Source organism: Heterodontus francisci, chromosome 27, assembly GCF_036365525.1.
Source record: "Heterodontus francisci isolate sHetFra1 chromosome 27, sHetFra1.hap1, whole genome shotgun sequence".
NCBI classification, from domain to species: domain Eukaryota; kingdom Metazoa; phylum Chordata; class Chondrichthyes; order Heterodontiformes; family Heterodontidae; genus Heterodontus; species Heterodontus francisci.
The window spans coordinates 18,410,029-18,434,547 of NC_090397.1; the positions used below are offsets into that span (position 1 = coordinate 18,410,029).

Here is a 24,519-nt window from a genome sequence, read left to right on the forward strand (position 1 = left end):
TGCCAGATACTTGTTAATTCTTGAAGGAAAAGGAGACGATATGGAATGATATCAGCTGTTACTTTATTCTGGCGTCCCAAATACACATCGACGGCTGTCACTGGGAACATTTTGGAGCAGTTCTCTTCAGGCGATTTCGCGGATTAGTCTGGCAGGCATTCCAGGAGAAATGCAGCATCAGGGGTTTCAACTATCACTCTGGATTCTCATGGTTTCTCAGAGAGGTGGAGAAAGGATGAACTGGTCTTCTCTCTTAGCAGGCTAACCTCCAGCTGACTCAAAATAATCCAAAACAAAACCAACTCTTGACCACCATATATCTTGACATGTCACTTCTCTGTAAACAACTCCCCTAGTCACTACTGTTGATTATTTAGTTTAAGACATGTGACATCCAGTCAAGGTTGTTTTTAAACAGAAAGCTCAATTCCTTCTAGTGATCTTTTCTAAAAAAAAAACAAGGTCTGGTATCTATGGAATAACTTCAGTCCTCCAAGTGGATTCATTTCCACAATTCTAAAACACAAGTCCTCAAAAAATATTTAAAAATGGAAGCATTTTCATAACCATTGTCAAGGGCATTGGCAATATGACTAATTCAGTTGGTAAATGATAAATCCACTGAAGCATTAAAATGAACATCTAAAACCCATTTCAAATTACTGTGATGAATGATCACTGACCTGAAACGTTAACTCTGCTTCTCTCTCCATGCATGCTGCCAGACCTGCTGAGCATTTCCAGCACTTTCTGTTTTTATTTCAAATTATTGCCCTGTCTGACTACACCAAAATTTATAATGATCAATTCAATGTTTTAAAAATTCTGTAGTGATCATTCAGATTCACTCATGTAGCAGAGCCAGGTCACTTTTTTTTTTAAGTCAGCCAAATATCTGGCACACATTGAAACCTATTACATTTGTCACAGCGGCACAGTGGCGCAGTGATTAGCACTGAAGCCTCACAGCTCCAGGGACTCGGGTTCGATTCTGGGTACTGCCTGTGTGGAGTTTGCAAGTTCTCCCTGTGACCGTGTGGGTTTTCGCCGGCTGCTCCGGTTTCCTCCCACAACCAAAGTCTTGCAGGTTGATAGGTAAATTGGCCATTGTAAATTGCCCCTAGTGTTGGTAGTTGGTAGGGAATATGGGATTACTTGTAGGGTTAGTATAAATGGGTGGTTGTTGGTCGGCACAGACTTGGTGGGCCGAAGGGCCTGTTTCAGTGCTGTATCTCTAAAAAAAAATTTTAAAGTCTCCAAAACAAGCTACTGAAAAAACCCACACCGTCTGCCCATTTACCTATTGCCAGAGCTTAGGCATTGATTAGCAGCTCAAAGTCCCATGTGTTTTGGGGTACTTGAAGTCTAACCCATTCACACTAGGTAACTTACCTATACAGAGCACAGGTATGCTTCTTGACTCTTGTCTTGCCAGGACCAATCTACCCATTATTCACTGGCATGCATCTGGAGACCAGTGGGAAGAATCCCAGCTGCCTGTGTCAAGACTACCCCTCCAAGTAGCACTACTAAGCTAAACTGGCTGGTCAATCAGTCACCAACAATGGCGTATTGTGAACTTGCCTGGTTAGTGGGTGAGATGACTGAGTCTGCCACAAAGGATTTACTCATTCCACAACTGTCATCATAAGGCATGCCACCGTGGAGCACCGTGACCCCAAAGACACCATCACTTCCCCCTTCGTCCCCAATGAGGATAGTCACTAGTTGGCCAAGTCAAATTATATACATGCATCTGCAAGAAAATAGAGCCTACTAATTATATACGAGCATTGCCAGTCAATTTATTATGTGGGAATAGATGTGTTTTAAAAATTGTTGGGTTTGTGGGAGAAACATGCTTGGGTGAACACTCTGCAGACTTTTTCTGATTCTGACCAGAATTAATAGATTGAACAGCAGAGTGATTCAACTGACTGGCCAGTAAACTTGCGGATAAACAGCTGGATGTGAGGACTTCTGGATCCCTATCTCAGAAGTTAGTTAAAAATACATAATTTATGCCAATAAATTGGAAAAAATAATTGGTCTTCTATTAATTTGTGCTTTATAAAAAATGCACAGGGCAACATCTCCAGAATATTCCTTGCCCCCACACCCCCCCAAAATCATTTCCTCAAATGCAATTATTGAACTTACTGAATGAAGTGGCTTTATCTGGTTTCCGTCTCTTGACGGACCCTTTGCTGGCGATTGATCTTGCAGAGTTATCAAACTCAATCCTTTCCTTTTATCTTTTAGAGAAGCTTGCTGATGGCGTTTTATCCTTTCAAGCTGCTCCTCAACGCTCATTCGAGGTCGCGGACCTTCTGCCAGGAAAAGCTGCTCAACTGCGCTCTTGGGTCTTTCCTGCAATAATAATACTCAAATTTAACAAATAAATTATTTTGAGAAAAAAACATCTAATTTCTTACTTTGTTGTCCAGTAACTGGGACTTCTATTTTTCAGCTATTTCATTTTGCTTTCAGAATCAGCATGCCATGCTACCAGCCTAGCCTCTTAGTAGACACCAATGCTGTGGGTTTTGAGCTACCCGTGCACATCGTTTATTCTTCATCAAACTCATCACATCCACAGAAAACGTCAATAACTAACAATTTGTATAACATTCTTCACATAAGGGAAAAGGTCTCAAAACTTTAAATAAGGGGGAGGAAAAACAATTGATATTCTGCAGAATGGAAACATCGAACAGTCAAATATAATAAAAGCAAAATACTGCGGATGCTGGAAATCTGAAATAAAAACAAGAAATGCTGGAACCACTCAGCAGGTCTGGCAGCATCTGTGGAAAGAGAAGCAGAGTTAACGTTTCGGGTCAGTGACCCTTCTTCGGAACTGACAAATATTAGAAATGTCACAGGTTATAAGCAAGTGAGGCGGGGGTGGGGCAAGAGATAACAAAGGAGAAGGTGTAGATTGGACAAGGCAACATAGCTGACCAAAAGGTCATGGAGCAAAGGCAAACAATATGGTAATGGTGCATTGAAAGACAAAGCATTAGTATAAATAGGTTGTTAACGGACTGAAGATTGAACAGCGAGTACAAACATGAAAAAAAAAGTGGGTAAACAAACTGAACAAACTAAGATGAAATGAAATAAACTTAAAAAAAAAAAATTGTAAAAAATGTAAAAAAGAAAAAATAACTAAAAATAAAGGTAAAATGGGGGGCCCGTCATGCTCTGAAATTATTGAACTCAATGTTCAGTCCGGCAGGCTGTAGTGTACCCAATCGGTAAATGAGATGCTGTTCCTTGAGCTTGCGTTGATGTTCACTGGAACACTGCAGCAATCCCAGGACAGAGATGTGAGCATGAGAGCAGGGGGGAGTGTTGAAATGGCAAGTAACCGGAAGCTCAGGGTCCTGCTTGCGGACTGAGCAGACGTGTTCCGCAAAGTGGTCACCCAGTCTGCGCTTGGTCTCCCCAATGTAGAGGAGACCACATTGTGAGCAGCGAATACAGTATACTACATTGAAAGAAGTACAAGTAAATCGCTGCTTCACCTGAAAGGAGTGTTTGGGGCCTGGGATAGTGAGGAGAGAGGAGGTAAATGGGCAGGTATTACACCTCCTGCGATTGCAGGGGAAGGTGCCATGGGACGGGGACAAGGTAGTGGGGATAATGGAGGAGTGGACCAGGGTGTCGTTGAGGGAACGATCCCTTTGGAATGCTGACAAGGGAAGGGAGGGGAAGAGCGTATGGTAGTGGCATCACGCTGGAGGTGGCGGAAATGGCGGAGGATGATCCTTTGGATATGGAGGCTGATGGGGTGGAAAGTGAGGACAAGGGGAACCCTGTCACGGTTCTGGGAGGGAGGGGAAGGGGTGAGGGTAGAGGTGCGGGAAATGGGCCGGACACGGTTGAGGGCCCTGTCAACAACAGTGGGGGGGGAATCCTCGGTTGAGGAAAAAGGAGGTCATATCAGAACAGTCAAACCTGGGTGCTGAACGGAATGGCTTTGAAGAGATAAAGAAACAGAGTGCAGTTTGTGTATTTAGATTTTCTCTTTCCATTTAGTGTTGGAATGTGCATACAAACTGTTCAGAATTGCGAACAACTGACTGATAAAAATTACAAGAACTACGTGGTTCAGGGTATAAATTGTTGAACTTTAAAAATGTCATTTGCACTGGAGGTAATTATACATTCTATGTTATGTAAGTGCTTCCGTTTAATATTTTTTTGAGCACTTGTGTTTGAAGATTTTGGAGATGGATTCATTTGGGACTGAAGAGATTCCATAGAGTCTGGACTTTTTTTAAAACAAGGTCACTGGAAGGACTTGGGGAACTTTGTTTAAAAACTGGATGTCACATGCCTTAAGCTAAATAAACAGCAAGAGCCTTGGTGACTAGGGGAATTGCTTACAGAGAAGTGACATGTCAGGATTTATGGTGGTCAGGAGCTGGTTTCATTTTGGATATTGCTTTGAGTCAGCTGGGGGTCAGCCTGCTAAAAGATAAGACACCAGTTCATTCTTTCTCCACCCATCCGAAAAACCCTGAGAATCCAGTGCGATAACTGAAACCCCAGATGACGCATTTCGCCTGGAAAGCCTACCAGACTAATCCTTGATGTCCCTTGAAGAGAACAGCACCAAAGGATTCCAGTGACAGCCGTCTACAGCATTTGGGAGGCCAGAATAAAGGGACAACTGATATTATTCCATATCCTCTCCCTTTCCTCCAAGAATTAACTAGTATTTGGTCAAAATTTTGTTTGTCTTTTTTGTAAAAAGATCTCTGCAGAGAAAACTTCTTTATTTTTTTCTTTAATCGGTATGTGTGCGCGAGAGAGAGTGAGTGTTGAGTTAAGTTAGAAGGGAACTTTCATATTTCAATCTGTGCTAATGCTTTGCATCTTTACTGAATATGTCTTGTTTTATAATAAATTAATAATTTGTTGTTTATTAAAGAAACCTGGTTGGTGGATTTTATTCTGATATAAAAATAGAGTATATAATTGGCCATGTCGGTAACTGGGTAAACATTTAAATATATGTTGTGACCCGTGGAGAAGTGGAACTAGAGGAAGACAGTGCACTCCTCCAGCCTCGGTCATAACAATGTCAAAATAAAAAAAAATCAACCATGAGTTACACTGAATTTAGGAGAACTGCACTTTACTATTCTCATACAGTAGACTGCTTATACATACCATGTGAGGTACAGCTCCATCCATCTTTCTATGCTTTCTTAATGTAACGTAAGATGCAATTGTGGAAGATTCAGGCATTGGGGATTTGCTTCTAGGAGGAACTATACCAACTGGAAAAGACAAACCTGCAAATGTATGAAAGTGCTATTAAATAAATAGCTTTAAAAATTACTTTAATGTCCATCCCATGCAATATATGCAACATAAAGTGTACCTGTTATAAAATTACATTCTTTATCTCGCAAACTCCTGCCAGCAACCAGAAGCCAACAAACCAAAAAGCAATAGTTCAAAATAAGAAAAACATTTGTCCATCTGCTCCTGCTTTTTTTTTTAAGTTATTAGCTTATAAGATGCACTTTTATTTCACAAACACTATTGCAACTGGAAACTTGCTCATTGGATCACAGATAGAGACACAATATCTTTTAGTGGTGATCCTGTTCATGCACTGTCATTCTGCATTTATTTTAATTTTGTGTGCACTGAGCCAAATTTCATACACCTGGAATACTTTACTGGGTCAAGTGAACAAATGCTCTGAATTTGTATAAGGACTTGAACAAATATCTGTGGTCCATTTCATGAATCTGAACTTGCTTTAATTAATTTTTGGATGAATTGCTCATTGTGGTGGGGGACTAAGGCATTTTTTGTCTTGTGAATGTAAGGTGAGGCATGCCAAAATATGTATATTTCTTTCTGCATTTTTCTTTTTGAATAGTCAGGGATCTTGTAAATCTGCCTGAGCAGGCAGACATGCACCCAGTTAAACATCTCATTTGCAAACAGTACCTCTGATAATGCAGAAATCTCTCAGCATTATTCTGAAGTGAGATTATGTGCTCAAGACCTGGCGTGGAACTTGAACCTATAACTAGCTAACTTAAAAGATGACACTGCAACTTACTGAGCCATGCTGACACCGAGAAAAGATACTCTGGAGTTCATTTGATTCTTTTGGAGACACAATTCAGGAGTATGACAGAATACTCTCCACTTGCCCGGATAAGTACAGCTCCAACAACACAAGAAATTTGACATCATCCAGGACAAAGTGGCTGCACTGTGCACCAACTACAAGATAATGTAAGAACTTAAGAAATTGGAGCAAGAATAGGCCATTCAACCCCTTGAGCCTGCTCTGCCATTTATGATGATCATGGCTGATCTGATTGTGGCCTTAACTCCACTTTCCTGCCTGACCCCCATAACCCTGGACTCCCTTGTAGATCAAAAATCTGTTGAACTCAGCCTTGAATATATTCAATGACCCAGCCTCTACTGCTCTCTGGGGAAGAGACTGCCAAAGTGTAATGACCTTCAGAGAATAAATTCCTCCTCATCTTGTCTTAAATGGGAGACCCTTTAATTTGAAACTGTGTCCCCGAGTTCTAGATTCCCCCAAAAGGGGAAGCATCCTCTCAGCATCTACCCTGCCAAGCTCCCTCAGAATCTTATATATTTCAATAAGATCACCTCTCATTCTTCTAAACTCCAATGAGTACAGGCCCAACTTTTCCTCTTAAGAAAACACCTTCATCCCAGCAATCAGCCTAGTGAACCTTCTCTGAACTGCTTCCAATGCAAGTATATCCGTCCTTAAGCAAGGAGACCAAGCTTACAGTTCAATAGGTGCAGTCTCACCAATGCCTTGCACAGTTGTAAATAATGCAATGCAGCAACTGAACAACGCTCCTCCGAAAGCACCTTCCAAACCCCAGACCTCTCTCACCTTGAACAAGGGCAGCAGATGCAAGGGAATTCCAACACCTGCAAGTTCCCCTCCAAACCACACACCACCCTGACTTGGAACCATATCGCCGTTCCTTCACTGTCACTGGGTGAAAATCCTGGAACTCCCTCCCCAAGAGGACTGTGGTGTACCTACACCACTGAACTGCAGTGGTTCAAGAAGTCGACTCACCTCCACCTTCTCAAGGGCAATTAGGGATGGGCCTTGCCACAGACGTTCACAACCCATGAATGAATATTAAAAATATTTTAAAAACAATGGAGAAAATGGAAGCATAATAATGAAGGCTGAAGTATTCAGGGCGCACACTGGAAAGCTATCTTATTTACTATTACACAGCCATGTGGTGCACGCAGAAACCCAGGAAAGACCTCTAACCAGTATGGAAATGATATGCCTCAGGACAGGAGGGACCTCGGTTTGAATCTGTAGTGAACTGTGTCCTTGGCAACTAATAGAATCAAGTGGCATAGTTGTGTCTCATCTGCTTCTGCCAGTTACCAAAGAGCAGTGTGACAAGAATAACAGTTAGTCACAAAAGTTGCCATTTTGGAATCTTTGATTATTAACTCGGAAATCTGTTGGAAATTCAACTTTGACAAATTATGAATTTGATACACTTTACACCGATTTTTCTCCCTTTACAATAGGACAATTCTTACTGGTGGCACAAAGGCCACTTAAGTATGGGTTTCTTGACAGGGAATGCATTCTTCTTACTGATTAAGTTAGTGAACTCCCCATGAGGACAAGCGGTCTTATTGCATGGCATTCAGTGAGGCAAAACTGTGGCAAATGGATTTCAGTACGAGGTCAATAATGTAAAATGAGGTCATACACTTTGGACCGAAAAAGGATAGAATTCGGGTACTTTATAAATGACGAAAAGCTAGACACAGTGGAGGAGTAAGAGACTTGGGGGTCCAGATACACAAAGATCATTAAAATGTCATGAATCGGTATAGAAAATAATCAAAAAGGCTTATGGAATGCTGCCCTTTATATCTAGAGGAACAGAATATGGGGAGTAGGGGGAGTTTGTAGAAGTCATACGTCAGCTATACAAAGCCTTGGCTAGACCACACCTGGAGTACTGTGAGCAGTTCTGGTAATTATATCTTAGGAAGAATATATTGGCCTTGGAGGGTGTGCAGCGTAGGTTTACCTGAATGATACCTGGACTCCAAGGATTAAAATTACAGGGGATTATACAAACCAGTGTTGTATTCTCTGAATTTAGAAGGTTAAGGGGTAAGTTGATCCAAGTTTAGAAGATATTAAAGGGAGCAGATAAGGTAGATAGAGAAAAACTATATCCGTTGGTCGGGGAGTCTAGGACTAGGGGGCATAGTCCAAAAATTACAGTCAGACCTTTCAGGAGTGAAATTAGGAAACACTCCTACATGCAAAGGGTGATAGAAGTTTGGAACAATCTTCTGCAAACAGCAACTGATGCTAGATCATTTGTAAATTCTAAATCTAAGATTGATAAATTTTTCTTATCCAAAGGTGTTAAGGAAATGAGAGAAAGGAGTTACGAGACATATGGAGTTAGGTTTCAGATCAGTCCAGATCTCATTGAATGGCGGAACAGGCTCCAGGAGCTGAATGGTTTACTCCTGTTCCTTTGCTCCTATCTCAGCCTATTGTCTTATCAGTTTAGATACAACAAAACAAGATTACAATGAAATGGTCTTAAAAAGCAGTTGTGAGAAAACAAATCTATGTTTGTCAGTCCTAGTAATATTTATGAACAGGTAATCTTAAACTGGTTCAAGTCTGAATTAGGAACATGGTAAACCATCTTCAAAGGTGTTATCTATAGACTGGCTACACTCAATTTGAACATGATCAAGGCCACGTATGACATGATGACAATCAGGTCAGCTGTAATCTGGACACATGAATTCCACTCTCTACATACAACATCTACCTTTAGATGCGACACTTTCTTTTTCAGGCACCACTTCTGACTTCTCATCTACATTTGATTCATCAACCTCTGTGACAGTTGTCAGTTCTGGTTCACTCTTGTACAGTCGATAATCAGGACCCTGTAGTTGAAAAGTATTTTCTTTTAAGTAGATTATTCATTGAGAACTTCTTTAAGCTCTGAAGACTCGAGTTCTAATCTGGACCAATTTTTTTTTTAAAGTCTTGAACCATAGCCCACTAACAGACAAAAAGAAAACTCTATACATTCCCTTTTGTTTCGATAGCATTATTTGATATAAGAAACAAAAATTTAAATAACTTCTTGCACATATAAAAAAATTACAGAACATGTGTACAAACACAGGTATAATCACGACTATCAATTCTTTCCAAAGAGTCACTCTGCTTTTATGCAATCTTAGGTCAAATAGTTTGGTTAACTTGAGAGATAAGCTACTACTTATTCTGAAATTAAGAGCAGGATTAGGCTGGGTGGCTCTTTTTTCTGTAGGCACAGACACGATGGGCCAACTGGCCTCTTCCTGTGCCGTAAACACTCTCTGATTTGATGACTGCTGCAAAATTTTTAATTGCCTGTGAACACTGCCAAAAATATCCATTTTAATATGATTTAAAAATTAAGTACCATTTGAAAGGTAGTACGGGGCTCAAATTAATAATCAAAAGATTCAAAAACTAGTCAGCTGCTTGGGATCTTAGTAGAGAGTATGCCTGGGCTGCTGTTATACTACCCTTTGGTGTCACTGCAAATCAACACTGTGCATCAACACTGGAATAGTAATCTAATTGAGTCTTTAAAACTCTAAGGTATAGTCTTGCATTGACTTTCAAGAGCACTGAAGCCAAGAGATACATGAACCCCTCCCTTTAGTTGGTAGTCTCACCAGACTGGGCTTTGCACTTTAGACTGATGCAAAGTCATACTTTTAATAAATGGCTCATTGGACCTCCCAGAATTTTATTTTTAAATGTAGTAAGCTGCTGCTTCTAATAACACTAAACATTAGCAGGGAGGCAGAGTTCTGCACATCAAACCAGAATGTATTTGACTCAATGTGATGTACAGTCTACAGTTTAAATTGGGTCCAGCAGCTGTGTAACACATTCCAGAAATACTGGTGATCCAGAGATTGCCTGACATTACTAATTGTAGTATAAGAGCAGCCTTAACACTCATCCTACTGATGGATTTAATTTTTGAAGTAACAAACTAAATTCAGACTCACTAAATGAGCTGTCCTGCTGCAAAGCAATTGATAGCCATCACATAGAGCAACTAAACTGCAAAAATGCACCATGCTTTTTAAAAAAATGAATCAAATTAAAACCTAAGATCCCTAATCCTGGTTAATTTAGCACCAATCTGGAAATCTCGAGCCGAAGCTTCAATATTTCCGTTTGTGTGACGCCTGAATGAAAAGAGATACAGTAATATATCAACTGCTGATGCTTGGATAGGCCACTTGAACTGAGACTATCCAAACAGCTGCCTTAAGACGCCCCGAGACTGAAAATATTATATACAAAGTTTTCAGGTAAAATTCCATTTTAGGTTTTATTTAAATAATGGCCTATTTAGGCTACAATTATGCTAGACAGCTCATTTGCAGCTACATTATTCATGAAGAATAATCCAAAAAAAAGAATCAATGGAAAAATTTAAATTAAAATCACTATAAAAAAATGAGGAAGCAAAATAATTACATGACCAAAAGCAATGAGGAGGGAAACATGGGTGCAGTAGGTTTAACAGGCAAACAGTGGCAATCGTCAGCCACTTACAGAATCTGCTCCATTCATTGGATCTTCCGGTTCAAGGTGGATCTTGGTTTCGTCTGGTTGATGCACCAGGTTTCTGGAAGAACAAGGCCAAAGGATGCTCCCACTGGGATGAGGGGGAACTGTGGGAGCCCTCTCTGTCAAGTCATATAACTGGGGAAGAGGAGGGCGAGGAGGGGCTGTTTCATCTTCCTAAAGAGTCCATATAATAAGTCCACTAAACAGTTCAAGATATGCCAAATATTCCTTAGTTTATGTATGCAAATCAACTCATGATCATGTTCAATCATTTTAATTATAAAGATATATGAAAGCAAATAATGTATTACAGTCTATTCCTCAATTCAAAGTCGACTAATTCAAATTACTAAATAACTTTTTGACATTAACATTTTAGCTATGTTGGTTAATTTGAATTGCTGAATAATTAAATTTTTGTGCCAAAATGACTTTGAATAATCCGAAATAAAGTGTACTAACTACAGAAAGATGGATGACTGATGACTTCTTTTTTCTATTTATGCTTTTCCATCTTCAAAACACTGTATTGAAAAGATAATGCTCCCTGACAAGTAAAACAGTGACCAAATGAAGATAATATGTTCCTAATCTATACATTGAAATAACAGATATTGTGAGACTGTATGAACTTGTATTCATCTACATATTATATTCAAATTTAACCGAAGATTTTTCTTCCTACAGCAATGGACTGGATGCCAGTGACTGGGAACTGCTACATACCTCCTGCGTATGCCTTAATGTAGAAACAGATCCAGACTGTGACCCGGCAGCACCTAAGAACAGAAATAAAAAATAAAAATTAGATGCTTTGTATTCATGGTAATTTTGAATCAATTCCTTCCAAAAATTGCTAGTAGGAAGTCATCTTATTTTTGGATTCGACATGATGCACTATTCTGGAAAATGTTGTTTGCAGAAAGTTACTTAAATAATAACATCCAAAGAGTACCCTCTATCTTCTATATAATTAGATATAAAGGATATAGATGAGAAGCACCATTTATTTTCCTCTTCATTTTCTACGCAGAGCCAGGAGAAAGGTTCAGATAAGCTTAAGCTGTAGTTATCAGAAAGAGTGAACTTCAATAAGGTATGTAAAGCAAAATTCAATGAGAAGTAATACAGAGGAACCGACAAACATATGGGCAAAATGCTTCTTCACTTAGAAGGGATCAACATTTGAAATAATCTGCCAAGCAAGGTAGCAGATCAATGGCATCAAAATAGGCTGGGTGAATTATGAGTGGACTTTGATGAACTAAATGGCCTTTTTTTAATCCTCTATTTTTCTAATGATTTTGGCACCACTCCCAGTAATGGAGCTAAGATTGAAGCATGGCTACGATCCCACACCTTCCCCACCAACATCATGCTGGTGCACAATCATGTTGCTGGTCATTCCTCCAAGGGTGGATTTGCTTATGAATCATATTTAAGTTCTTTTACATACTGATTAATACATCGAGCATGGATAATTCATACATCTATTGAAAATTAATTTTTATTCCTTTAAAAAGCAAACCCTAGCCAGGATTACTATAAGAGCTGTTTTGTGTAATTGTGCAGTTTGTGAAGGTGCTGCAGAAATCCATTTTGTTCAAATAGCTTCCTTTTAAAAAAAAATGTACCACATAAACTTGAATAGTTTAGTTTAGAGATACAGCACTGAAACAGGCCCTTCGGCCCACCGAGTCTGTGCCGACTATCAACCACCCATTTATACTAATCCTACATTCCTACCACATCCCCACTTGTCCCTGTATTTCCCTCCCAGCTACCTATACTAGGGGCAATTTATAATGGCCAATTTACCTACCAACCTGCAAGTCTTTTGGCTGTGGGAGGAAACCGGAGCACCCGGAGAAAACCCACGCAGACACAGGGAGAACTTGCAAACTCCACACAAGCAGTACCCAGAATTGAACCCAGGTCGCTGGAGCTGTGAGGCTGCGGTGCTAACCACTGCGCCACTGTGCCGCCCCAACTAACTGGAATACTAACTGGAAATGTATACACTTGTACTAAAACAAGTTGCACAAGTTCTCTGTAACACAGAGACCATTTCCTGCCTCAGGATTCCTTCGCTGTGGAGCATTTTTTCTCATGACAGTGGACCAAGCAGCAGCACCATACCAGTGCACTCCCACCAACTGCTGCTCTGCTCCACTCCACTCCTCCAGCACACCGGTATTTAAACAAAAAAAAACACTTCCACCCATCTCTCAGCTTTAATCCAAGTTGCAGCTGATTTAAAATCACAGGCAACCCACAGCAGGATACAGAAAAAGACTTTTAAAATAAGCCACAACTGAAGTTGGGTGGGCAGGGAGGGGGCAGAGGGCTGCAATATAAAGTGTCACAGCTCTGACATAGCAGAGCAATTGCTGAAAAGATGGTGCTTGTTGAAAATGGGGAACAAAAAGTGTACTCGTAGACGTTAGCCAACACGGACCCAATAGTTGGGTGGGTAAATTTCCAAATTTATTTCCAAAAAGTCTATGCTAAGGAACCGCATAGTAGACCAAGGCCCAGAACAGATGAAGCCATGAGACAAGTAGTAGAATGGATAGCAAGTTGGCTACAAAGCAGAGTAGGGGTTAAAGGTAGTTACATAGATTGACAAAGGTGACAAGTTCCACAAGGATCAGTGGTGGGAACACGGTTATTCACAATTTACAAGAACAATCTGGACTTGGGAATTTTAAGAATTGTGGATGACACCAAATTGGAGGGCGCAGCTAATATTGAGGAGGACTATGACAAGTCATTAATAAGCGTGCATGTAATTGGCAAATTAACTTCAACATAGATAAGTATGAAGTAGTACATTTTGGTAGAAAGAATAATGAGGCACATACTCATTGGAAATTATGTGCCTAAATGGGGTAGAGAAGCAGAGGGATCTTAGGGGTATAGAGACACAAATCAATAAAAGCAGCGATGGGTTACTAAGGCCACAAAAAGAACAAGCAAAGCAGGAGGGCTCATTTCTAGCAGGCTAGACTTGGAAAGCAGAGAAGTTATGTTAAACTTGTATAGAACCTTTGTTAGACCACACTTGGAGTACTGTAATAGTTCTGATCTCCATAATACATGAAAAAGGCTTGCATTTATATAGCAGTTATATTGTTATAAAAAGAACAGAGAATCACTGGCGAAGGTATTAAAAAGTTTTTTAGAATTACATCAGAACTGAGAGGTTATACCTATCAGTAAAGATTGAACAGTCAAGGGCTCTAGAACAAAAAACTGAGGCGTAATCTGCTCAAGGTCTTCAAGATTATGAAAGGGTTTGATAGGGTAGACATAGAGAAAATGTTTCCACTTGTGAGGAAGTCCAGAACTAGGGGCCATAAATATAAGATAGTCACTAATAAATCTAATACGGAAATCAGGAGGAACTTCTATACCCAGAGCGTGGTTTGAATGTGGAACTTACTACCACATGGAATAGTTGAGGCGAACAACATAGATGCATTTAAGGGGAAGTTAGATAACCACATGATGGAGAAAGGAACAGCATGATATGTTGACAGGGTTAGATGAGGAACGGTGGGAGAACGCACTTGTGGAGCATAAACACTGGCATGGATCTACTAGGCTGAAATACTTCGTAAATGTTTTGTAATGTTGACCCTTGAAGTTTGGAATGGGGATGCAGGGAGATCATAGTTCTAGTGTACTAGTGTAGTACTAGTTCTAGTACTAGTGTACATGGTAAACTGTTACTTACCTGACATGTAGACAGATTGATAATTATGCTAATCATTCTAACCTATGACATCAACAGAATTGGAAAGGTTATCTTAACAATAATTTCAATTTATCAGTTTAAAGCAAACTCAAATGCTGTTAAGACTTCATAATCTAACCACAAGCTGGCTGCAGTTTTCATAGATAAACTGAAACAAAAACACATGCACTGTGGGGTAGGGCAGTGTGGAAGAAAATACAAAGAAACCTCACTGGTTACTGCTACTGGAAATCACGACAGCTCCTATTCTATTATTTGAAATTCTGTACAAAAATATGGAGTTAGCTTCTGTTACCAAGGTTTCCAGAGGTCCTTCTTTGCTGTTTGCTTTTGGTGAGCCCTTCCATAACATCGTCAATTCTCCAGAGCTCCTTTTGAATCTGAGGGCGTTGTTGACCAGTTAACTCCGCCTTGAGAGAAAAATAAAGGTTCTTCTGACAACAAGTACAGCACTCATGAATAAATAAGTTTTTCTGGAGTGTATCTCATTAAACGGGAAACAAACTATTTTATGTATGTCTTCCAACTGTGTGCCAGTGTTTGGCTGGGTGCAAATAATAGATCTGTTCATTATAAAATGCATTAAGTTAAGACAATTATGGCAAACATAATGAGCCTATCATTTTGCTATACTCATTATATATATCGTGGGAGAAGAGTTATTTTGTTGTTAGCACAAACATGCCCAGACATCAGGTTCATCTGCCCAAATGCAGCCAGTACCTGAACTGCTTCACTTCTGTCCAGCTGCTCCTGTAAGTGGCTTCTTGCAAGAGTTATGTCATACTCTAATTTGTCATATTCGCCCCATGTCCTTTCCAGTTCCTAAATCACAAGATATAGTTTAAATAGCAGATTTATTTCTTTTTATAAAGTAAATAGTAATGCTTTGCAAATGCACAATTAATTTCCATACTTAGAATCAACCCTATAAAGCTGTACACCAGGAGTGGGTACAGAACTTGTACCAAGGCCACTGCTATCTGGCACTCAGATCAGCCACCAGGTGGGGTGCAAGAGCTGACTGTGGCAAATTCTTAAGCATCTCTCCCTTCCTCCCCCGCACCCCCACCACTTCCTTTGGGAATAGTGCGTCATACTCAGTATCTCGCATTCAATGATACAGCATGATGAAGAATTTGTGTAGGCACAAGCTCGATTAGACAGCTCTATGGAGCAGCACATTGGTGTGCCACGATGGGCAAAATTTTACATGAAAACAGAAAATAAGTGTTTTGAATATGTATCCCATGCAAAAATACTCACTAACAGTTTCTTGGATAAGCAACTGTAAGCTAAAGCAGACCTGGCCTTTGGACCACAATAGCAACAATTAACAGCAAAATGGTTATAACTTACTGCAGTGGCTCTTGATACCTCCCGGCAAGTGCTGAGCAATCCATTTTGTAAGACATCTCTCTGTAAGGCTACACTTTGCACCACAGTAGGGTTTTCTGCATTCATTTCGATCTCCTGACTTGCAGCTAGTAACGCTTGTTCAAGTGTATGCTACAAAACAGCACATTGTATTTACAGACCGAATGCAATACATTCATTGGGCATATACATTCTGTTGAAACTGAAGAAATTTAATCACAATTTCTTACTTTCTCCTTGTGCAGCTGCTGCAGTTTCTCCTCTTGTTCACAAACAACCTTATCCTGCTCACACAGCTGGCTAAGTTTAGCCTAAAAAGGAAATCACGAAGATGGACAAAGTGAAGGGACAACACTTTATCATAGTAGCTCTAGGATCTTAAACATTTTTTTAGGTTCAGCAGATGCTGAGCACATACAGCAAGAAAAATGTCACCAAAAGCCTTTCTTTTTAATTAATTTCCAGCATTCCTTACTTGGGAAAGTTGTAATCTCACATTTTAAACAAAGACTAAGCAAATCAAAGTCAAGCTAACAAACCCTCTCCTTTGGTTTATTGAAGTATACAGTGTAAAAAAAAAATCTCATTTACAAACCAGCTGAAGAACAAAAACTTTTAAAAAACAGCATTTCTGTTTTAGCAGGTAAACACTTTGGAGGGAAATTTTAACCTCCCCCGGGATTTAACTTCTTCAAAATGTGAAATCCTGACCCCAACCCACCATAATTGCGCATACATCTGGTTTAACTGGGGTGGGCAAGTAACCTGCCCTTTATCTCTGTCAAAGTGACAGTTGTTTCCTGGGGCAATGAGTTTGGAGAAAAATAATAAAAAGGTTCATCATCTTCTAACTGCTTCGCTCCCACGCCAATTCTCATCTTTCCGCTTAAGTCCCACTCTTTGGGTCACTCTTCCTATACGCTTGCATATTTTTTTCTTGCCATATCTGCTTTTCTCTATGACTCATTCACTGATTTCCCTTCCTCATCCCCAGCACCATAACCTTCTTTCTTTTGATAGTATCTTCATGTGCACTTTCCCAGTTGCTTATACTTTTTCCTTAATTATACTAGATTTAGTTTCTTTAAGGTTAAACTGGAGGTTGTGGAAATGCAACTGAGGTAAATTGCCACTGAAACTTAAATGTGAGCAAGCCACCACCCCCAAAAACAAAGTCAGAATTAAGGAGCATGGATGTGTCATAAGCATGCAGCAGTGGGAAGATCCTAGCCCTGGAAATAAAGCAAAAAGCAAGCCTAAGACTGCTGCTTACTAAATTATTATACAGATAATCTTCAGGTTTATACTTGATTAATTCCTTTATTTTACATAGAACTGAAGAAAGATTAAATGGGTCTGTAATTGCCAGTTTCTGCTTTATTACACATTTGAACATGGGTACCACATTAGACTGTTCCCAAACTACAGGAGCCTGCCCATTGTCCAATGGGTCCTTAATATGAACATAGAAATAGGAGTAGGCCATTTCACTGCTGGAGCCTGTTCCGCCATTCAATGAGATCATGGCTGATCTGCGACCTGACTCCATATACCTGCCTTAGCCAAAGGTATTGAGGGGTAAGGGGCAAACGAAAATCTATAAATCTCAGTTTTAAAATTAACAATTGATCTAGCATCAATTTCCAATTGTGGAGGACAGTTCCAAACTTCTACCTTTTGTGTGGAAAAAGCATTTCCTAATTTCACTCCTAAAATGCCTGGCTCTAATTTTTAGACCATGCCCAGTCCTAGACTCCCCAACCAGTGGAAATAGTCACTTCCAATCCACCCTATCTGTTCCCCTTAATATTTTGAAATCCTCAAATCAAATCACTCCTTAACCTTCTAAATTTCAGGGAATACAACCCTAGTTTGTCCCTGTAGCTTAACCCTTGGGGTCCAGATATCATTCTAGTCCATCTACGCTGCATTCCCTCCAAGGTCAATATATCCCTAAGGTGTGGTGCCCAGAACTACTTGCAGTACTCCAGGTGTGACCTAACCAGGTTTTCGTATAGCTGAAGCATAACTTCTGCCCCCTTGTATTCTATTCCTCTAGACATAAAGGGCAGCACTCCATTAGCCTTTTAGTACCTATTAATGACATTTAAATGATCTGTGTACTTGGATGCCCAAGTCTCTTTGGACCTCCACTATTTCTAGCTTTTCACCATTTAGAATGCACCCAATTCTATTTTTTTTTTAAGGTCCAAAGTAGATGACCTCACCTTTTCCTACACTGATATCCATTTGCCACAGCTTTGCTCATTCACTTAATCTATCAATATCTTTTTATAATTTTAATCTTCCATCTGCATCTCTTTTACATTTCCATCCGCATCGCTTACAATACTGCCTATCTTTGCGTCATCGGCAAATGTGGATATATGGCTTTCTATCCCATCATCTAAGTTGTTAATGAATACAGTGAATAGTTGGTGCCCCAAATCAGATCCTTGCAGGACACTACTAGTCACATCCTACCAATATAAGTACCTGCCCATTATTCTTACTCTCTGTCGCCTTCCAATCACCCAATTCCGTGAGCTTTAACTTTGGCCAGCAGTCTGTTATGAGGGATTTTATCAAATGTCTTCTGGAAGTCCATATAAATATCAATAGACATTTCCCTTCTCCACTACTTCAGTCACCTCTTCGAAAAATTCAATCAGATTTGCCAGGCATGACCTACCCTTTACAAATCCATGCTGGATCTCTCTGATCAGCTGAAAACTTTCAAGGTGTTCAATTACCCTGTCATTAATTACAGATTCGAACAATTTCCCAAGAAATGTTAGGCTGACTGGTCTATAATTCCCTGGTTGCACCCTCTCGCCTTTGTGAGATAGCAGAGTGACATATGCAATCTTCCAATCTAAAGGAACAGTTCCCAAATCAAGAGAATTTTGAAACATTATGGTTGGGTATCTACAAAGTTCTCACCTATTTTCCATAAAACTCTGGGATGGAAACCATTTGGTCCTGGGTATTTATCAATCTTTAGTGCTATTAATGTCTCCATTACTATTATCTTGCTTATGTTAATTTTGTTGAATCCCTGTCACTGATTCAATAATAGTTTCCTTGGGACATCTGGCATGCTGACCTCTTCCTAGACTGCAAATACTGACGCAAAGTAATTAATCAGCATGTCTGACATTTCCTTATCATTGACAACATCGCTGTTATAATGACAGTCAGTGCCTCACAGATCTTCTCTCTAGTCTCCTTCAGCACTCTGCGAAAAGTACTATCTATCCCTGTCAATTTACTGGTTTTGGGCACATTTAATTTCATCTTATTTATATTAAAGGTGCTTATTTTGCCTGCAGTATCTGTTTGGGGAGAGATGTTGTGCTTGTCTTCCCATGTGGAGCCTTGGAACAAGTAGTCATTCAGCATGTTTACCGTCTTGCATGCATCTTCCATTTCAAATGAGTTTGCATCACTTATGGTTCCGGACCTCTTCTCTTACTGCCTTCTGACTGCTTATCCTAGTCTTTTTTAATAACTATCAAAAGAACTTATTTTTCTGCTTTATGTATGCATTTGGGATGAATAAAGAGAATGAGAAGTATAATGTGTCTTTTTAAAACACCTGCCACACATCGTTGGTGATGGTAGTTGGTAGGTGACTGATTTGTAATATTGCAATACTATCCTGCTATATCAATACAATTTTCATGGCAGCCTAGTGACTTCTATGTATCCCTTAAATAACAATGGTGGTTGGTGTCTTGTTCCTGGAGACCTCACAAGGGGAAGGTGGCGGTAGAATATGACATGACAATAATATCCCAAAGACAGTAAAAGGAATGAATCTCTGCTAGCGCTTTTATTTTGCTGGGTGAGAGGTGGAGGGAAAGGAGAAAAAAATGAATCATTGAATTGTGGCAATTTCATTGGCAGTCTAAGCTTCACATTTGGGAGATTGTTGGTTGTCAATTAATTGATTGGGAACACCAAATAAACTGGAACAGAAATAAAGAATTCTTAAATCTATAAACCATTTTTTTTATTGTACGACTCCTATTAAGAAGCAAAATGAAAAAAGACTTGACATACATCCATAAGCTAAGCAATGGCTCGCAAAAAATTGCACTGACTACTTAAACTGCAGTAATTTAAATTAAGAATCTGCAGTCTGTCCTTAGAATACAAGAACCTACTCTGACCTCCCACAACATATGGAATTAGCACACTATAATTAAAAACAGAGGTAAGCACAAAAAAAAATTGTAAAATATTTTCACATACATCAATGTCCAGATTTTCACGTCCGTGGCTGTATAAAGTTTCTCTGTAATCATCCTGCTGAGCCAGCTACAAGAACATGAATAAGAAAAGGCGATGAGTTAAAATCTCAACGGATTAACTGAAGAAGGGAAGTTCAGAGATCCGGTGCTCCCAGCAGGTAGCCTAACTGGAAGAGAGAATGAATTGAAGATAGGGCTACAACGTTGTAGCACCAATTCTTCAATCTGTATTCTGTGCAAACAAGGCTTCCGCTGAGATCATGGGATTGGTGAATTTAGCCTTGGAGTTAAACAGCTACTGATTTATTTTTGCCTTGAAATATGAAAGCGTAAGTTATTTTTGATAAGAAAGATAAGCAGGTGATATTATTCCATGGGAAAGAATGTTTTCATAAAGGAACCCTCAGCAAAAGGTTTTAGAATGCATTATACTCACAATAGATAAAAGATTAACATGTTGAAATTAGGTTCTTTGAAAAATAATGTAGCAATTGACAGGCAAGCCCCCACCTGCCAAGAATGAGGAAAATTAATTTTGCCACATGAACATTGATTTTGGACTGTTGTTGAAGAACTTGCTTTAAAAAAACAATTGGAGACTTTGGCTGGAGAGAGACATCAGCCTATCAACAGACCATACTTCAAAGGACAAAGGGGCCATTTCCTGCTCCAATTTAATCCACAATGGACTTTTGATTACCAGATGTTGAAGGCGGAAAGGCTAATTCCATATGCTAAGATGGCTGAATACACAAACAGATGTGGTCAAACCAGTTTAGTCACATGACTGGCTGACTGTTGAAGTTATTTGAATTTTGAGCTTGCCACAGAGTGTTTGAAACTCAGAAGGCTGTTCGCTCCTGGACTGGAAAAGACCTCTTTCCTGTCTGCTCTCATTTTGCTCTCACCAGCTTCAGAAACCACTGAAGACATATGAATCCCGAGAGAAGTGTCTCCAACAGTGAACAAGGTTTAAGAAGAATACTGGGCCCCAACGAAAAGACTACTTACAAAAGTGAGCTCGAAGCACAGTAAACAAGAAACTCTTCTGATATTGCCTCAAACCTCTCCATTTTATTTTTCTTCTCTTTTCTGTCTCTATTTGCATGTGCGTATTGTGTATGCATGCTAGCGTGGGGCGGTGTGTGTAACCATAGGCGTCAATCGAATTAGAGTTGAAGTCTAAGGTTTAATAAATTTCACTTTTCTTCTTTAAACCTAAACAAAATCTGGTGTGTTCATTTCTTTGCCTTATAATTGGAAAGCTGTGAACAAGGATTCACAAGGGGAAGCTCAAAACACTGTTTAAAAATCAAACCCTGTTACAATAAGACCAGGTGAAGACAGTGAAAGACCCCTAGACACCTTTCTCACCTGGTCATAACACAATGCACATGTATGATATTCCTTTGCCTGTCATTTGAATGCAGCTGCTAATCTGTGTAGTAAAGTTTTGTAGGCCAATATTCATAAACCAAATCAAGGTATAACATTTTTAGAGACAAACACATAGCTTGAAATTTATGGGCCACCTTCTGGATAACAATTTACCTTTTTTACCACCACATTCCAAGTGATGAGGTAAAACTTTGCCTTTGCTCAACCTAATATGACAATATTGCAAACACTGTGGTCAAATTTAATATGAGATGCTCAACAGAAATATGACCCGTAATGATTTCTTCTTCAGGTCTGTACAGCAGGCAGTGCAGAGGTCCCAGTCTTAATATCCTAAATACAACAGTCTTGTTTTATGGCCAATCATTTTATAGCAATGAGATAAATCTCACTGCTGCACAGCAACCAGCAACAAATCTGAAAACTTTTATCAAGCTCCAGATGCATGAATTAATAATAATGTTAAATTCAGTTTGGAAAACGCCACAAATTTCTAACACTTATTTCACATTTGTAAAAGGTAGATAATCTTATAGAAGAGATGAAAGCCTAGATGTTCCCAGCTGCATCATTTCAATACTGGTATTAAATGTATTTTATGCTGGGCAACTGCAATCAGGAAATTCAGACCCTAAATTTGATGTTTTAAAGTACACTTCACATTTGTAAGTTACCATTAAACCATGTAAATAAAACAGGCAGTAAAAACTGGAGGTAAAACTGTTCTGTGCCAATAGCACAAAAGGCGCTTGTAGCATGTCTTACATCATACACAATTTTTTACTTTTCCATTACAGTAAATGTCAAAGAATATTGGGGGGGAGGAATGGGGCTATGGTGCTGTAGAAAGTCTGTCCAATTTGCGATGAGCGCTTTTCGTGTAACTGGCACTGGCAAATTTCACCCCCATCAAATAAATAAGTGATCTAAGTGACGCAGAATATTTGCACAAATTATATGGCCACAGCTTATTTAACTGTCACCTCATGAAATATGTTTATCAAGTTAAATATGACTATAACCATTTTTAAAATCAAGTTGAATTTAATGTGGAATGCATGAAAGCAGTTCCTTTTCATACATTTAACTGCAAAAGAAAGAAATCAGTTTTATAGAAGCTCATTTACAATCGTAGCTCGATTGCTGCCAGTTTACTATCAACGAGTCACAGTCTGATCAACCCTAATTTTCTTTTTTAATCAAAAGAAAGCTGAGACACCCATCTCACCATCCCAATGTCAGTTGAGCTGCTAGCACACATGTCTTTTAAGGATAAAAGTACCTGTACTTTAAAATACAATAGCAAATCAGAATATTTAGGTTACACATGTGGGGTTATTATCTGCAATGCTACAGAGCTCAATCCATACAAGAAAGGCAAGAAGCAGTCTCAAAGTTATATACAAGTTTTAATCATTTAGAGTTTCTATTTGGCAGTACATGGAATCTTGAAATTTTCATAATAAATGTCCACAGCATCATAAAACATACCTTGGATCTGATCTTATGCATAGAGAAGTTGAAGTATTGACACCAAATGCAAACTAAATTTCTGCAGCTTCTGCTACCATACACTATATACATTTAAGCATGCTATCACAACTGCCATGCAGAAACACTGAGCAATGTTTAAGAAAAACACAGTAGGGGAGCACAACGTTTGCGATCAACTTCAAATTACTTTGCAGGTACACATATAGGGTATATGAGTGAAGGTCAGTGTATGAATAAGCAGTAGTGCTTTATTTATACTTAAGTAAAATGTTACAAAATATTTATGCTTTTGTTTGACAAGTGCCAATTTTAAAAAACTCAAACAAAACAAATTAGAAACCTTTGGCAACAGAATTCCAGCTAAGTTTTAGTTACCTCAAGATTCAAGAATAACCCACATTTCTATACATTATGAACCCATTTCACCAATTTATTTTGCTTTGATTTGTTACTGGAATGAATCAGTGGATTCTTTTTTGCATGCTTTATTTCATTTCCCGTTTCAGATGAGATTAGATTCAGACTGGAGCTTGTCAGATTTATCTATATAATTTCAAAACCAGATCTAAAACATACGGAAGCATCTTCAGCAGAGATTGCAGTAAAGCATAACATATCTTGTGGATGGTAAAATAAGCCATGCTAACACCATTGCAGCATGGTTCAAATGCATGGATGAATGTCACTGAAGTAAATAAGAACTCTACGGTATGATTCAAGTGTAATAAACTGAAAGCTGCCACACACAGGGCTCTGTGATTAAGCAAAGCAACCAATATCCAAGACCTTACTTGCTTGTATACTTGTGGCCTTGGTGCTGAGTTCTCAATCATAGTGTGAACCGTGGCGATTAAAGGTTCATTTTCTTTCATCTATTTCAAATCAGGAGGAGCATACAGTAAACATCAGTTTACAGCATGGCTGGATTTAAAAGATGAAACAGTGATTATAGCTCCTGCTTTTTAGATAGATATCAAAGCCTTTTGCAAGCATTATACACCAAACTGAAAAAGATTACTCTAGGGGTATAAGATACTACAAAATTGGGAATCAATTTACAAGTCTGATCATAAAATTCTGTGGACAACATATTGGTAGGAATTAATTAACTGGGTTCATCTTTGGCAAATTTGCAACAATGCAACAGGTTTGTATTTTATTCGAAATAAATTATAATATTTTCAGCATAATACTGTGGTGAAATGCTTGAAACTCAGGCAAAATACTTCTTTTTCCTGCAGTAAGAGGTAAAATATGGAGTTTTCTGGTTTTCCATTTCATATTCTTTTTTTCTGAGCACTTAAAATCAAAGATTAAATAATCTTTATTATGGAGCTATAACTGATTCAATAATATCATCTCTTACCTCCCACAACAGCCAGAAGTTTATAAACAAAAGATTTTTTTTTCGGTTGAATAGCAAGAATCCCTACAAAATCCTAAATGCTAACACAAGGAGATGCATGTATACATACTGGTGTACCTCAGTCCTCCCTGTTGGAGATTTTACAAAATTTCCTCCTCCATGATGAGACAGATCA

General features: G+C 39.0%; 1 protein-coding gene across 9 annotated transcripts in view; it reads right to left on the bottom strand.

Moving 5' to 3' along the window:
• The window catches only part of plekha5 (pleckstrin homology domain containing, family A member 5), a 400,949-nt gene that overhangs the window by 35,220 nt on the left and 341,210 nt on the right, over positions 1-24,519 (bottom strand). For 6 of the 9 annotated variants that reach the window (XM_068058936.1, XM_068058935.1, XM_068058937.1 and 3 more), the window contains 9 exons: positions 20,088-20,153; positions 16,061-16,141; positions 15,813-15,962; positions 15,177-15,278; positions 14,749-14,863; positions 11,420-11,472; positions 8,874-8,994; positions 5,185-5,309; positions 2,161-2,370 (listed from right to left, as the gene is read on the bottom strand). In XM_068058936.1, the coding sequence (XP_067915037.1) occupies positions 2,161-2,370; positions 5,185-5,309; positions 8,874-8,994; positions 11,420-11,472; positions 14,749-14,863; positions 15,177-15,278; positions 15,813-15,962; positions 16,061-16,141; positions 20,088-20,153 (1,023 nt within the window). Of the gene's footprint in view, positions 1-2,160; positions 2,371-5,184; positions 5,310-8,873; positions 8,995-10,678; positions 10,868-11,419; positions 11,473-14,748; positions 14,864-15,176; positions 15,279-15,812; positions 15,963-16,060; positions 16,142-20,087; positions 20,154-23,769; positions 23,900-24,519 lie in introns of those variants that run through there. The other 3 variants (XM_068058941.1, XM_068058934.1, XM_068058940.1) reach the window with 3 other exon arrangements.